This window comes from Panicum virgatum, chromosome 8N (assembly GCF_016808335.1).
Source record: "Panicum virgatum strain AP13 chromosome 8N, P.virgatum_v5, whole genome shotgun sequence".
NCBI classification, from domain to species: Eukaryota; Viridiplantae; Streptophyta; class Magnoliopsida; order Poales; family Poaceae; genus Panicum; species Panicum virgatum.
In genome coordinates this window covers 40,890,064-40,907,155 of record NC_053152.1, presented here as the reverse complement: position 1 = coordinate 40,907,155, position 17,092 = coordinate 40,890,064, and the positions used below count along the sequence as shown (strand labels likewise).

Sequence of the window (17,092 nt, the reverse complement as noted above, 5' to 3'; positions counted from 1 at the left end):
CATATACAACTTCAAGATGATTCTGCTCATTAACATGGACATGGTTGGCTGACTCACGATATGGTCTCACCAGATATGGGGTTCAAGAGTTTCAGGTCACATACACTATCTGTTGTGACGAGCCAATCGTCCTTCCCACCTATCCAGAACCTGTTTCTCATCTGTCTGCTCACGCAGCAAAATGATTTCCCTGCCCGCACATCATGTAGCCCATACATGCCTCCAGACAAATTTTGCTCAACCTGTGTGCCATCTTGATCTGGTCTTGATGTCAGCAATGTAGGAGTGCCTAATTTGACGTGGAACATAAGATAGAAAAAAGATGCACATATAAAAATAATGATTCATACAGTTCGTGTCTCATACCTGACTTCAAAGCATCAAGCTAGAGTTTTTAGCGCACGTCATCCCATGTCTTGCATGTCGATGAGAAATTCATGATGTCGAACACGTCGAGGCAAGCTAGGATCTTCTCAATTGGATCTATAGGGAGATCAAGCCAATTGGGAGTAGCCATTGCTGGGAACCTAGACATGATAATCTCAAGAAGCTAATCGTTGCGTGTTGTGGCTACTGAGAAAGGCATACGTGTGTGCTCCAATGGATTGCGTACGACGCCAAGGAACAATGAAAAATTATATAAACGGGGGAGATTGCACCGCCAACAAAACATCCTATAATTGAGCCAACGAGATCTTTGGTTTTGGAATTAAATATTGCCTTGTTGATTAGCTTTACAACTCCATGCGTCCACCACGATTCCAAAATTCATGGTGGGAATTAAATATTCTCTAGCGTTGATTATCTTTCCATTCATGTCTATATTTTTTCCATCCATGAATATTCTGTCCGATCACCATGTTTGATTATGTAACCTTTTCCATATACTACCTCCATATCTTTTTAGATGTCGTTTCAGACCACATAATTGTACTAAAATAAACTAAAATTTTATGTCCTAACGACATCTAAAAAGATATGGAGGGAGTATATAATTGATTAGGCATGCACGGGATACAAAAATTTTAACAAATTGGCGGATGAGCCATCTAAAATGTGGGCCTAAGAATAAAACGGCCCATTAGCACAATATTTTTACCTTTTATATAAATCATAAAAAACATTAATTTCAATATATTCAAAAGAATTTTTCTATTATTAACCGCCAAAATTAGTAATTATCATATATTAAAATCACAATTTGTTGATTAGGCCCATAATCACAGACAAACATGCCGGCCGCGTGTTTGTTGTGTAGCAAACAATGTAACATTTAACTGCCTTGATAATTATAAAAAAGTTTTTTAGCAGGGATGAGTTTTCGTTGCTCCTGTCAACTAAAATCCAACTAAATTTAATTTAATTATTTTTTTGCAACATCGGTCTTCAAACATGTGCGTGCCGCACGTGCATCCTACTAGTATTGAATGAAATAAAGCAACGTTTGTGGAACAAAGTTAACCTGTACCAGGCCTTAGCAAATTAACCAAGGAAAATGTTGTACGTACGACTCCATATTCGGACTCTGTCGTCTTACGATCGCTGAAGTTCTTCTAAGCCTTGTGCCGTCTTACGATCGCTGAAGTTCTTCTAAAGCCTTGTGGCTTGTGGGCAGTGACCTCACGCCATTATGTGTCTGGTGCTGCTGCCTACCTACATGATGAGCCAGGTCTGGAGGCGTGTGTACAGCAAGATTGATTAACAAATTACAAATATCGATTGCCTATATCTTCGTAAGATATCATTGGCCTTGGAAGTTGGAACACGATGCTTGGGCCCCGGGGGGGGGACCCATTCCGAAAACAGTAAAGGAGATGGAGACGACAACCCCAACTTAAACACACTTTCAAAGTCTCCGGTCTCCGCAGTCTTGTGGGCAAGCTTCTCCCTTCTTCTATGAGCCGATTTTTGCATATAAATGTAACTTACCCCTCTACTACTAGCACACTACATCAAAACCATCTGTACACTTAGCTAGCGGGTCCAACGTCATTGTCCAGCTCATTTACAGAGGCGGGTGGGACAATTGAACACCTACGTAAATCTAGCATTTATAGAAGCAGGCATATTTAAGCCCACTTTTGTAATTTACAGAGGCCGGTAACTTTTAGCCCGCATCTATAAATCAACATAGCCCATATTTAAGATGGAGACAAACTTTATAAAAAATTTTGTAGACCTCCATGAGATCTATAGCTTTATGGTTAACAGGATTTTCATTTGAAAACGTTTTGGCACTCAATTTTTTTTTAGATAAAGGATAGATAAACTATTCGGCTTCATTTACCCTTGGGTAAAATTAGGCCAACATTATTACAAGAGTTTAACCAAAATCAGTCATGGCTCACGCCACAGAGACGAACGGCGACATGCCGTAACTGAAACACTAGCGAATAAAGGAAACACCAATCCTCACAACGTGCAATGTAACCCCAGCCTAAGAAGAGATAACCATCCGGAGAACGAGAACAGTTGAAGACTCGTTGACTCCAATTTCTGACAAATGTCGACTAATTGTTGTTGACAGTCTTCAAGGAGCTGCAACTGAGTCCACTGCCGAAGTCAGTAAGTCCCCTGAAAAGGACCTGCAAAAAGGTTTTAGGTTTACATTTATCAAAAACTATTTCATTGCGTGAAAATCCACAGTGACCAACATAATGCAGCTGCAGCTGTCATTAAGAGTACATTATGATTATTCCCCCCACCTTTGGACCAGTGATTAAATAAATCATTGATGTCTGCTGGTTTAGGGACGCCAAGAATCATATATACTGCTGTCCATAAAAATTTAGCGTAGGCACAGTTAAAAAACAAGTGTTGGATTGTCTCTGGGAAATTGCAGAAAGAACAATTCTTATTCCCCCTCCAATTTCTCCTAGCCAGATTGTCTTTTGTCAAAATGACTCCCTTTTTTAAGTATACCACATGAAAACCTTGATCTTCATAGGTATTTTTGCATGCCAAATTTCCTGTGTGACCTGCAGCCCACTATTAACTAGATGTGCATACATTGATTTAACTATGAATTCACCATTTGTCTTGAGGGACCAGATTAATTTATCTTTCGCATTGTATTGTAATTGAACATTCTGTACTGTTGAAACTATCCTGTTCCAATCTCTCAGATTGTTACCCACTAACGCTCTCCTAAAAAGATACATTAAGTGGCACTGATGACAACACTTTTGCCACAGAATCTTGTTTCCTACGGACAATGTTGAACAAACTTGGGAATTTAGCTCATAGTGGCATATTTCCAATCCAAACATCTTCCCAAAACCGTGTTTGAGTTCCATCTTTCACCTCAAAATGGCTTAGTTGTATCACCTCGTCCGTGATATTCATTAACCCCTTCCAAAAGTGTGAATCTGTCGCTCTTTTTGTCACCTCCCCGATTGTTTCGTCTTTTAGGTATTTATTTCTAATCAATTGTTGCCACATACCATCCTCATTATAGAGTTTGACCAGCCATTTGCTTAGTAAACACTTATTCTGTAACTCCAAGTTTGTCACTCCCAGTCTCCCTTGTTCTTTAGGTTGGCAAACCACACTCCACCTCACCAAGCGGTATTTCTTTTTTTCTTGGTCGTTTTGCCAAAAAAATCTAGATCTAAAGAATTCCATTTGCTGAAGCACACCTTTTGGTACCTCAAAGAATGACATCATAAACATCGGTAGGTTGGATAGCACTGAGTTTAATAGCACCAACCGACCTCCTACTGAAAGTAGTTTACCTTTCCATCCACTTATTTTTTTTTTCAAATCTTTCTTCTACAACCCTCCAATCCTCATTTCTCAGTTTTCTAAAATGCATTGGAATTTCCAAATATCTAAACAGGTAAGTCCCTATCTCACATCCAAATAGTTGAGCATAGAACTACTCCTGCTCTTTGGCTTGCCCAAAGCAAAATATTTCACTTTTATAGAAGTTGATCTTCAAACCAAATAGTTAATCAAAGCCACACAAAATGAGTTTCATATTTGTAGCCTTTTGCAAATAATGGTCCATGAAGATAATGGTATCATCTGTGTATTGCAGAATGGATAAACCATCTTCCACTAGGTGGGGGACTACCCCTTGAATTTGGTCATCATCCTTGGCTCTGGCTATCATAACCGCTAACATATCCACTACTACAATGAAAAGAATCGGAGAAAGAGGGTCCCCCTGTCTTAAACCTTTTCGTGATTGAAAGTAATCACCTAATTGGTCATTTACTTTTATCCCTACATTACCCCCCTGCGTGACCTGCAAATATGCATCACAAGTTCTAGATCTATTTGAAGAAATGGGTTTATGAAAATTTCAAATAGTCTCAGATGAAGAAACGACGTAGGTGAGATGGTTGTTGGTATTTGGTAACGCACACAGAAAATCTGCAAGTGCACGGAATACCACTGTAGCACTTCACCCGGGAGTATTCCACAAGTATCGTAATTTCCACAGGGAACGTGTGTGTAATCTCCTAAACGCAGTTTGTCCAAAGGCAGCTAGATGAAATAGGATAAGATATAGCTGAATCAAGAGCTAAGATAAGAGGCAAGAGGAATCCGATAGTCTACTTCAGTGTCGAAGGAAAGCTTAATTTTAATCCTAAGTGCGATACTTCAGGCACTGGCTTGCTCGCTGCTACCAGGACGCGCTCTACACCGTACCCGGACGGGGAGGACTTAAGCGATCTTGAGGGCTGTCACTACCTCTACGCCCACCTCTAACGTACCGTGGGATACGACGCAAATACTGGTACTGAGTAGTATTAACACCACGTCAACACTACAGAAGTACTACTCTACCGCCAATCAACAGTAAAGTAAACACTGAACTAGTGCACAGTATTCCAGTATGCGAATAGGAACTAACCCAGAATAAAGTAGACCAAAAGATATCACCACTACTCAACAATATATTGAATATAGAGCAAAGTAGTAGCTGAAGTACAAAATAGAAGATGTGGAGCGTACCCCACACGCTGGAGCTCCACTGCTACACTCTACACTTCGCTCTCTTCTCGCTCTAATGCTCAAGACTACAGCTATAGCTCTAACCTTGGGAAGTATTCAGCTCACATTGCATCTAGTGCTGGTTTACAAGTCAGGAGTGGGTGCCTATTTATAGTGTGGAGGTGACTTGGGGGAGTGGAGAAGCTTGGAGCATCCAAAGAGCATCTCTTCTGCGGTTTTGACATGTGTCCAACCTTCCCCCAACCGCCATGCAACTGCCACGTGAAACTGGGCCCCAACCGCCTCAGCGGCAGGCCGGTAGGCCTCCCTAGGCTGATCGGTCTGGGCTGGGCTCCAATCAGGCTAGGCCTGGATCCGTTGGAAAGAGGACTTCGCAAGCTTTTCATAAAGTCCTACAGAAGCTCAATCCAAGTTCGTATGAAGTCGTGGCGGCCATTTCAAGTTTGGACTTGCCATTCTTGGTCTTTCCATATTTGGCACTTTCCATCTTGGGTAAGAATGCTCATTTCTCCTCCACTTTATGGTAGCTTTCACCTGCACTCAAATATTCACCAACACTCGTGGAATTCGTTATTAGAATTAACTCCTACCACTATGTTTAGTGTTCATCCTTTATGTCATTTTGCAGGAATTGACGGCCTAAAATCATGCTCTAACGACCATCAACAGTGGTACCGCATAAATATGCATCACAACTCAAATGTGCATCACAAGTGGCTAGATATGGCGCGAGAGGTTGCTGGTTCAAATGTTGACACGGCACATGCCCATATTTTGCACAAAAAAGATCATTTGATTTGCGATGCGCCCATGCATGGTGACCACCTAGAAAAACTCGATACTTTTTATCGGTGTTTCGTGTCACCAGCAAGTAAATTTATACGAGATCTAGATTTGCGCGTCTAGCCCAGATGACTAACCAAGAAGGCACGGGTGGCACACCAGACACAGGATTTATACTGGTTCGGGCTAAAATCCCAACTCTAGTGTGCTCCTGACTGCTCGTGTATCCTAATTTGGCATGCAATAGGGGTTTACAAGCGGATTCGAGAAAGGGAGTAGGCTCCCAAGTCTCTCTGAGATGGAGAGTGGGTGAAGGTGATGAGTGGTCGGGTGAATGAGCGAATGTGCATTTGTCAATCGTGTGTGAATGAATGTGCCCCATGCAGGGGGCCGCCTCACCTTTTATAGCTCAAGGGGAGCGCAACTTATAGAGAAAGGAGAAAGAAAAAGGTGGAGTGGATCAGCTCCTGGCTTCGTGCGATGGAAGTCTTCGGGCGCCGCCTTCTTAACGGGTACCACCGTACCGATAGAGACATAGGAGGAGGTGGGCCAACACCAGCCACACCAGAGGCAGGCATGAATTGCCCGCCGTTCCCCTCAGCTTAGGCTTTTAGGATTAAATGGCTGGTGCATGCAGCTTAATATTGTATCAGGGTCAAAAGTTTCGAGTTCAAATCCTGGCTGGCATAATTTAATAAATAAATTGGTACCCGCTTCAATATTCCACGTTTGTGGCCTGGGGGAGTCTGCACGTGAGGGGGAGTGTTGGAGTATAAGTGAATTGCTCACATTTCCCAATCAGCTTAGGGTTTGGGGTCAACTGGTTGTCTGAATGGTGCATGGAGCTTAATAACTTTGTGCACGTCGGGTAGGATGGGAAGCAAATGGGTGGGTGGTGTAACGTCCCACCCTGGGCCCACTTACAATAATTGGCAGCTCTCTAAGAATCAAGAGTGTCCTCACATACTAATAGAAATCTTTTCTGCGCACTTTGTCCTCACTCGTACGCACCTGGGAAGAACTTTCCGGTCGGTCACACATCCCCAAGTTGCTCCAAGCCAAGCTTAACTTTGGAGTTCTTTGGAATTAGGCTTCCGAAAAAGAAGTTGCAATTTTTTAGTACGAGTATTCTATCAATCTTAGCCTTGGGCCGGGATGTCACACTTGGTTGCGTTGTGGGGCCTGTATGAACGCACTACAAGAAACCATTTAATCTGTGATGATTTTTGACGAAATTTTCGTAATGTTTTCAGAGATCGTCACGGATCTGCAACTATGGGTATAAGGCCCATAACATAGTGACAGTTTATCGATTTCGTCATGAACCAGCCCAAAACCTGTGATGTTTTAGCAAATGCATCGCAACTAATTGATTTAGAATTACTGTCATAGCACAAGGTGAGAAAACAAAAATACAAAAAATATTTGAGATACATGAAGTTCAAATTGTATTTACTTTAAACAAACATGCATAAATTCATTTAAACCGTTAAAAATAGCAACTAAGCTTGAAAATTCTTGAAACTCCTAAAAGACAACTTAGATGTAGTGTACTATATATAAAAAAAATATATTGAGGGACATAGCATAATTAGTTTATTAAGATGCTTCGCATGGATGATCTAATTAGCTATTTAGAAAAATATAAAAAAATATTGAGTTGAGACAACATATAAATCGGCCCATCTAAACATGCAAGTATGGTCCAAACTTTCGTGTCCATCCATTCTTAATCCAACGGTATGAATCACTTCCTCATTATGTATAAAGGATCGGAAACCCTAGCCATCAGCCTTCTTCTTCGGTGTCCTCGCCGCCCCTCCTCAGATCCACTCGTCTCCCTCTCCACAGACACCGCCCACTCAGATCCTCCGTAGCCCCGCTGCCGTTCGTCGCCACCCTATCCTCCTGTCAATGCGCCTCCACGCCGACGAGCCCCCTAGCGTCGCCATCTCCTCACCTCACCCGCCCTCCTCCTCGCCATCCCAGCCCCGGCGCCCAGACATGGGGGCCTGGCCGGAGCAAGATCCATCCATGGCGGGCCTAGGTCCGGCCGCCTCCTTGGCTTCGTGCTGCAAGGCGGCCCTGTAGGGGGCGGGCCCCTCAGCCGCTTGAGCCAGGCCGGCGCGTGCGCGCCACTCGACCGCGCCCCGAGCCGCGCGCCACCTTGTTCATGAGCGCATGGACCTGCTCGCCCCTTCCATGCAGGCCTGGGGTCTGCTCGTCTGCTCAAGCGCCATCCAGGCAAGTGGATCCCTCTGATTTTTTTGCTCCCCATTCGATTCAAGCCATTTTACTTCACTTGCACCTCTACTGGATGCAAAATCCCCCACGATTTCTTCTCAAATGTGCAGTACACGACTAGGATCTATGGCCTTTGCTTGGTCAGAGGTAAAAAGGAAAGTTCCTAGTGCTCAGATCTATTTTTTCTTGCATATTGGTTCATTTTCGTTTAGACACGGAGAGTAAAATGTTTACTTCTTTATGCAAAATTGCAGATCTTTTTCCCCTCACTCTTTCCCTCTCTGATATGTCGCCCAGTTGGATTCATTTGTGCTGCTATGGTAAAGAAATGAAGAAAAACCTTTCCTTAAATCCTTGTATGCATAAAGAAAAACTAAAGGTTTTCTTTACGAAGTGGATCTTTTAATTACTGCATTTGAGCTTGTCCCCATGAGTTTTGGATGGAGAGCGGAAGTTATAGCCATAACTATATCTTAGAATTGATCTCTGCATGACCAGGGGACCAAAGCATAAACCATGATCATTTCTTAATTTTCTACTTGTTCATTTTTTGAGTTCTTAATCTTTCATATGCATAGCCTGACTACTGGCTTATGATTGAAATTTACAGTTTTGAGACTGAACTCATCACTAAGCTCTAAACTAGGCGGCTTGCAATGCAAAATCATGGAGTATGCTATCCTTGGTTCTCCTTACTATTATTTTTCTGCTACAACACCATACTAGCTTTCATGCACACTACCACGAGTCCATTTATGGTTAGTGATTCTGAAGATAATATTTCTTTATGCAGAACGATTGAACACAATCCCAAATTCAGGTTCCCTAACACAGTTATTTTCCTTTTTGCTTGGTGAAAGTTTGCCACTTATACCAAGCTGGCACTCAATTCAGGAAGCCATTTTTGAATGGGGGCAGGGATTTCCTGATTCACAAATAGTTAATTACCTAATTACAAATGGTTATAGGTTGTTTTAGACCTTATGTTTTTATTGCCACAATCAAATGCACATGCTTTATCTTCAGTGAGTGAGATTACTGTTAGATAGTGTTCTTGAACATTGATGTATTTTGGATCTATACTTGTAACATGATTACAACAAGTTTTTTTCCTGAAACTATAGGTTTAATATGACTAGTGGAGAGTTTATGTTCAAAATTCACCTTAGCAGCTGTCACTTTGTTTAGACTTAAATCTGATGAGATGCCTGAACTAATCATAAGTATTTCTTTTCCCTTGGCAGGTTGCATTACTACATAGCAAGCTGAGTGTGAAAACCTATGTGCTCTATTGTTGGTGTTGCAGATCATGTTGGAGTGTTGGTGCTCTGGAACATTTGCTCCTTTGCTTCTGGAATCAAATTGCTACTTGTATCAGGTGCTTCGATTTTTGGTGTTGTAGGTGTTGCTGGTGTGTATTTTGGGCTGTTGTATCTCTTTTCGATGTAAACATAGATTGTATCTCTTATTTTGGGCTGCTAAAATTTGATATGTATTTTGGGCTGTAATGATCATTCTGGTGTATAGTATGAGAAATTGGATTGAATTGATGGGCTCAATTTTCAATGTGCCTTTTAGGTGGGCTTTGATTTGATAGTGGTTTAAAAAATGGCCCAATTCAAAAATGGGCCTGCTAACCAATAGACCATCATCGTCATTTATCCACATCACTAGCCATGCGCCACATGGCAACACATCTGGGATGTTTAATTTTGTCACAAATGACGGGCCTAGGCGGGGCTGGGCTTGGATGCACGGGCCTAAGAGTGTTTTATGACGATAAAAAAACGTCATAGATTGTGCTGATTTGTGACGATTTCGAAGAAAACGTCATTTGATTTAATCTGTGACGCTCAATACATGACGCTGCTCGAAAACATCACGAACAAAATTTTATGACAAATTTTTAACGATCTATGACGAAATTATTCCGTCACGGAATAAATGGTTTCTTGTAGTGACGGTTGATAGGGGCTAGGGTGGAATTTGAGTGCCCACCCAAAATGGAGGTTGGAGTAGGGGTCTTGTTGGATCTCTATTTTTTTGCCCTCCAGCCTCTCTTTTGTGGTAGAAGACCTAAACACCCTACTGAAGATACTCTAAATATACCATATATATGTGACAAATAATAGTAGTATATATCTTAATAATCAATAAGGTTTCACTCTCATCAGGTCGGTGACTACTTTATATGCTTAAAAAATAATAGAGATTCTAGATTTTACTAGACTGCAAAGAAAAATCAGCATATAGTAGTTCATATTGCAAGCTTTACATGGGAGTCACAAAATTCAGATAATACAGACGAACAAAAAAGGTGTAAGAAAACAGAATGCCCCTCAAATTTAAAGACGGTACTGATGAATAAGAACCATATAAGAGATATCCAGCAGAGAAATACCTGTACTCATCAAAAAGAAAAGTAAAAAAGAAAAGTCATATTAATTCGTTTTCACGCCCGCCCTCGCCCTCCAATTTCTTGCTTCTAAATCAATGGTTGTGGAGGCGGTGCAGGTGATTCCAACACTGAAACAAGATTGTCCCTTCCATAGGCTGCCCAAAGAAAGATCAGTAGAAAGGGCCACAATCCTACTAGCATGTTTCCAACCAGCACCTTCGTGTACGTCCCTATTGTCCAAATCGGCCCCTTCCTAACAAAGAACGGCCCTGCAAGAACCGCCCATTTCATCCAAAGCTCAGCTTTGATGCATATGACCACGAGGGGGCTCATGACACAAACGGCAGTGGCGGTTTTAGGAGCGACCGGCTCAAGGACCGCGTACACGGCGAGAGCAAAGGCAGCGATCAAGCAGGTGACCGAGGTGTCCACGAAGTAGAACGCTACCCTCGTGTAGACTCTGCGGCTCAGAAGGTTGAACATGGGAGAACCCGAGCGCATGAGGCTGACGGTGGCCACGGAGGAGAAGATGAAGGCCAGGGTGTTGGCCACCATGAAGGCGTCGAACGGGTACCTCCCGGCGAGCGTTGGGGTGCCCCCTCCTGGGTGATCATCCTGCTTATTACCTCCCGGCAGGGCAAACGTCGCGCCGAACGTCACCGTTGCTATCAGCACCGAGCCGATGCATAGGGTTTGCGTCAGGTCTTTCATCCTGTCCAGTTCCTTGATATCCTGCTTCGATTTTACCCTGTGGCGATCGTCGTACTCCTGCCGGAAATGATCCCGGCGACAGGCGCCGCTTGTTGCGCCGGCGACTAGGAGAGCATGGTGTATCCGCACTTCGGAGTTCTGAGAATAAAAGAAATTTAATTCAACTGTTTTAATTGTTGCCTTTCAAAAATTAATAATAAAGTTTATACATGCTTAAAAGGGATCGGAGAACATAAATGAAATTTTTACCTGATTGTAAGACCACCCTGGGGGGATCTTATGTAACGACACATCCACAGGAGTTTGCCCATTCGCGTTGGTCAAGTTGAGGTTCACTGCCTCTCTCCCAAACAGAGGGCAGAACAGACGGAGGCTCCCCGCCCGCACAGCCAGGTGCAGCGCGGTGTTGCCGTCATTGTCTTGCATGTTCAGGATCCATGTCAGCGACCGGTCCCTGCAGGCGTAGATGACGACGCCGACCTGCTTCCTCTCGACGGCGACGTGGAGGAACGTCCTCCCGCGGGCGTCGCGCAGGCCGGCGCTTCCGGGGCACGCGCCGACGAACGCGGCGACGGCCCCGCGCTCGCCCGCAGCGGCCGCGACGTGGATCGGGAACAGCCCGTCGCCGTCGGGCAGGTACAGCGCGGCCCTGTCGGTGTGGAAGAGCTGCCGGCACACGCTTCCTCTCCGGCTCTCCGGCTTCCCCCCTGCAGAGCCGCCGCGAAGTGGAGAGGCGTGCTCCCCCTGTCGTCCCTGAGCGCCGTCAGGCCCTGGTTCCACTCCAACACCTTTCTTACATGCTCTGCGCAAGGATGGATCAATAACACTGGATTGTCAGTCGTGTAAACTTATTAGCGAATTGAATTGAAGCCAACATTGTTGGAGATCTACCTTTGCCGGTGACGACAGCGGCATGCAGCGCGTTCTGTCCTTGTGGTCCGGAATAGGAGAGATGGGGATCCTTGTCGTGCAGTTTCTCGGCGAGCTTGGTCTGCCTGAGCAGGATGGCGAGGTAGAGCGGCGAGGCGCCGCCGCGCGAGGCGGGAATACGGGCCAGCTCCGGGTCCTCCGCCAGAAGCAGCTCCACCACCTCCTCGCTCCCGGCGCGGACCGCCTCGTGCAGGGCGGTCTCCCCGCGCGCGTTCCGCCTGCGCAGCAGCGCGCCGGCGCCGGCGCCCGGCTCGCCTCTCGCCAAGCCCACCAGGTAAGCCGCCACGGCGCGGTGCCCGGCCCGGGCGGCGCAGTGGAGCGGCGTGTCCCCCATGCTGTTGGACTCGTCCAGGAGGCGCCTGGCCCTGCTGCCGACGACGCGCGCGCAGTCCACGGAGCCTGAGGCCGGCCGGCAGGCCGCGTCGCAGCTCGTTGTCACAATTCAGAACCCCCGGTAAACAGAAAACGAGAGAAAAGTGTCATGGCATACCAGACTTGGCTACGAGATGGAATGCGGTGTCTCCGAGTGGTGTGACCCCGTCCAGGAGAGAGGGCGCTGCCGCCGCGGCAGGAGCTTGCTGATGGTGTTCCCTGGTTTCCTGGACGACTGCGGCGCCACCGTTGGGCGTCTCGCCGGCGGCGGGCACATCGACGATGACGACCGCCCGTGGCACGTCCACGTCCAGAAGAGCCCGGAGCGCCTCGGGGTCGCCGCTGCTGGAGGCCATGAGCAGGGACGGATGCATTTGGTGCAGTGTGGCCACGGGGACCTGGCGGGCGGAAGAAGCCGGCGTCGCAGCAGAGGTCTGGCTCTGCTGCGGTCGTGGCTCCTCCGTGGCTACCGGCTCCATCGCCTGGAGTTATGGCCGAGGAATGAAGACTCGAACCAGATGCATCGGACGTTCTCCTGCGACTGCGAAAGTGAGCACACGCAAACGCCGGAGCTTGGAGCTAGAGAGGCCGCCGTTCCCGGGAGCTGCTCTACGGCGAGGAGGAAGAACCGAAGTAAAGAACTAGCCCCTAGCTGGACATTTGTCAGACGTGGAGTCCTTTCCCTTTCGCTTTTTCTTTTCCTTTCGTCTTCTTCTTTTCTTTTGCAAAGGAAGTGGGAACGGAAAGCCATGGGAGAGGAGGACTAACCGAGTGAGACTGAGATCGAGTTTGCAGAAATTGGAGATGGAACCAATCGTCTTGGTTGGAATGCAATCACTACTAGAAAACGAGCCATGGGAACTGGTTCGAAACAGTTTAGGCACCGATTTTTCAACCAGTTCCCCCAAACCAAAACCAATGGCGTTTCTCTAAAACCCCGGGTATTTAACCCGGTGCATTAGGCATCCATTGGCACCGGTTGGAAAGACCAACCGGTGCCAAAGAAGCTGCCACGCTGACGCAAGACGGCAGCCTCTTTGGCACCAGTTGGTCTTTCCAACCGGTGCCAATGACTTTTTCCCTTTTTCCCAAATTCCAGTTTTGTATGTTATATTTATTAATATTTATTCTTTTATAATTACTAAACGCACTCGAGCTCTATAGTACTATACGTTCATTTTGGTCGTAGGTATGTGTTCATTTTCAGAGAATATTTGAAACTAATTAAAAGTGAAATGCAAGCATATAATTAAGCTAATTAGATGAACTAATATATTTACAAATATACAAACACCAAGGCATCACGTTTAGAAATATTTACAAATGTAAAAGTCATGTTTGTAGTCCAACAACTGGACCCCTCAGGAGGTCGATGGAAGTTCTCTATGGATGTGACTGTCGAGGTAGAACTCGGCTCTAGGATCTGGGATCTCGTTCAAAATGAATTCGGCGAGCTGCTCGCACACGGCGTTGATCCGATCAGTAGAGTAACATTCATCCCTCATTTGAGACATCTATCATTTAGAAAAAAAGGACTGATATATTAACATCATGTGCGTTAGTATAATTATGAAAATGTACTAGTGAACGGTTTTGTACGTACTCTCATGTCCTCCGTAGGAGGCTTTTCGCATGGAGTCATGATGTGCAAGTAGTTGCATACATAGTACCCGCACCAATCAGTTCCTTGTTGTTGTCTCGCACACTTAAGGAGAAACAAATAAATTACTCAATTTAGAACAATTTGGAATTACTTAACTAGACAAATCTTTGTGAATCAACATACCGGATAATCCATTTTAACGTTCAGTTCGGGGCTCCATTGACCACGTCCTTTGTTTTTTTTCACAAATTTTTTCCAAACCCTGCGCTCAAAGTTAAGTTTGATATTCAGGAATTGTTATTAACAGAAAAAGGATTTGATTGTGCAAACTGAACTTACTTGTTCAAGAGGTCTATGATATGTTGGATTGCGGACTTTGGATTTCTCATTGAGTCAAAAACTATAGGATTGCCGGTCTCTACGAAAAATATGAGTAAAATCCTATGATAACTGCAGATATAGATAGGATATATACATATATGCATTAGACGACTTAGTATTTATTTAGTAATATAACGAAGGATTGAGTCGACCAAGGCTTATCCAAAGTTGTGTGGTATGAATATATAGGATTTGTAATTTTGCCTAGTCAACGAATCGTACATGTTTTGGCACGTTTTCGTGTAATTTTCGTTGAGCATTTTCTGGTTGACTAGCAAAGGAGACATGAAGCCGATCTGATGGTGCCATCCATGTTTTCGGCTTCTTTGGGTCTCTTGTCTAAACGATACAATAGAAATTTTATAATGCACACATATAATTATGTTCTTGTTAACAAAAAGTATTAATGTAGAGTTAAGTGGTACTTATAAAACCCAAATGGTGATGATAGAGGCGTCGAGGGTTTGTCGATGGTAAATGTGATATAAATTTTCGAAGTACACCCAGAAGTCGTCCTCCCCACGGAAGAAATCATGGTCACGATACTTAACTCCAAACATTTTCCCTTCATCATTCGACATTCACAGGTACCATCTATGCAAATTGAAAATCTATGTGCCTAGACTTTTCTCCTCTTCCTCAGTGACAAAAGGTTTTCTATGCTGGAATGGAGTAAGGATGGGAGCGACAGGGATTTCCGCCTCCACTTGCCCCGTTGCCTGCTCTAGCGTTAATCCAGTTTCAGAAAGAAATATCACGGCCTGTAGGTCCGCCTGGAGTTGTACGTCCGTCGGGTGTAGGAGTGGCAACCCTGGCACCCGGAGGGGCTCGAGTTCTTTTTGTTGTGTGCCAAGCTGAGGAATAGTCTTGCCATATTTTTTCTTCACATTTCTCACCTCATGTGCCTTTGTCAGAGTACTTTCATAGTCCGAGGGTAAGCTTTTTGGTTGTGGTGGGTTGTCTAGGCTCCCGAGAAGCTGTTTCCCTAATTCTAGAGGTACCTTTTGCCTCGGCGAGGGGACATTAGACTTCAACTATTCTTTTATATATCGAGCAGTGTCCTCTTCCAACTCCTCAGTGGTCTTCTCGTAGGTCAATTTTCTTTCGACCATTTTCTGCTTCTTCTTTGAGGGTCCAGCCACTGGGAGGGATGCAATCTTTTTCTTTCCTTTTTCTGGTGCAGGAGGAGTTGGAGTACTCGTGGCCCTTTGTGCCGGTGGAGACGGTGGTGAGGGAGGTGGTTGTGGGGACGGTGGTGAGGGAGGCGGCAGAGACGGGTGATCGGTCTGCACAGGAGCCGTTGTGCTTGCAGTAAGTTTGATGTCGGCCTTGCGCTATAGAATGATCCCGTGCATTGCGTCTCCCAATGTCTTCGCTCCATCCCCTCCAACGAAGTCGAGCACAAGATTCTCATTGTTTCCAACTATTTGCTCGACTGTGACGGAGGTGTAGCAAGGGGGTATCGGCCTTCCATGAATTGTAGTACAAGGATTCAGGGGCAGGGCTGACCCGTATGCGACATGAATGGATATATTCTTTGCTCGCACATGAAGCTCGCACGGTGTCGGCATGGTGACATCATCCACTGGATAACTCTGGTCATCTACCACCATTGGCTCAATCTGGGGTTGCTGTTCAGCTTGTACGTCGGGCGCCGCCGTGGATACACAGCTGCTGCATCAATGAGAGGCCGGGCTTATCACAACATCCGGGTGCGACCCAGCAGTGCCCCTTTGGCTCAGAGCTAGCGCAATTGCCTCATTGACCCTGGCGTCCATCTGAGATTCCAAGGATGCAACCTTCCTGTTCATCTCTTCTTGTATGGCACGGAGTTTCTCTTCTTGTTCAGCTTTGCTCTTTCGGTGAGTCTTGTAAGAGGAATCTCCAGCCCAGGCAACTTTCCATGGGACCACGCCGATGCCACAGGCTCGTCCAGGGTGTTCCGGATTCTTTAATGCCCTTGTCAGCTCATCATTCTCCCTTTGAGGCTGGAATGTTCCTTGTTGGGCCTCATCTATTGCAGCGACCAGATCGCGGGACACTTCTTGCATTTGCTCGGGCACGACCAAACTTCCATCCAACTGGTTTAGTGTCACGCCATTAGCAAATAACCACCACTTGGATCTATCCGGCCAATCCCAAGTCGTCGGCCTGATGCCTCTGTCCATAAGGTCCTGCTCCATCTTCTGCCATTTTTTTATTGCCTTCTTGTACCCTCCAGCCCCAAGGTGGTGGCTGTACTTCTTATTTGCTGCATTCACCTTGGCCTGTTGGGATTTTTCTTGGGCTTCCTTTGAAAGTTTGTATTGTTTGAACTCCTCCCAGTATGGTTTAACTTGAGGAAGATTGTCCCAGATCGGCTCCTTATCCTTCTTGATGTAATTGGTGTACAACTTATTTTTGAAACCTGCAAAGGCAAGGGCCATGTTTTTCAAGGCACATTTCTTCACAAGTTCTTCGTCAACTCCTTCAGGAAGAGTGAACATATCCTTGAGTTCTGTCCATTAAATTTCCTTCTGATGTGGAGGCACGGCGTGTTGCTGTTCTTCTGGTTTGGTCGATTTTCCATAGTCTTGTGGTGATCGGAATTCTCGCCCGAACAATAACCCCACATTGATTGACAAATTTCGTGCTAGCAGCCTCTGGAGCACTTGGATAGCCCTCCGCGTCCACTTCCGTGATGACCTGTCTTTCCTCCATTTTCTTGG

General features: G+C 45.3%; 1 protein-coding gene and 1 long non-coding RNA gene across 9 annotated transcripts; one reads left to right on the top strand and one right to left on the bottom strand.

Moving 5' to 3' along the window:
* Positions 1-7,543: 7,543 nt before the first annotated feature.
* Positions 7,544-9,555, top strand: LOC120685929. 8 transcript variants are annotated; one of them, XR_005679879.1, is made up of 5 exons: positions 7,544-7,989; positions 8,100-8,136; positions 8,244-8,309; positions 8,600-8,660; positions 9,234-9,555. It is a non-coding gene; the product is annotated as an uncharacterized LOC120685929 (long non-coding RNA). The 8 variants fall into 8 exon arrangements; XR_005679878.1 differs by having other exon boundaries at positions 8,600-9,555; XR_005679883.1 differs by lacking the exon at positions 8,244-8,309 and having other exon boundaries at positions 7,544-8,136.
* An 824-nt stretch (positions 9,556-10,379) lies between these two features.
* On the bottom strand, positions 10,380-12,988 carry LOC120685061 (ankyrin repeat-containing protein At5g02620-like). Its single transcript, XM_039966903.1, has 5 exons — positions 12,519-12,988; positions 11,990-12,427; positions 11,810-11,900; positions 11,348-11,777; positions 10,380-11,236 (listed from the first exon to the last, which is right to left on the bottom strand). Exons 1-5 carry the CDS (start codon positions 12,877-12,879, stop codon positions 10,475-10,477), a joined length of 2,082 nt encoding a protein of 693 aa, XP_039822837.1. The 5' UTR covers positions 12,880-12,988; the 3' UTR covers positions 10,380-10,474.
* Between the last annotated feature and the right edge of the window lie 4,104 nt (positions 12,989-17,092).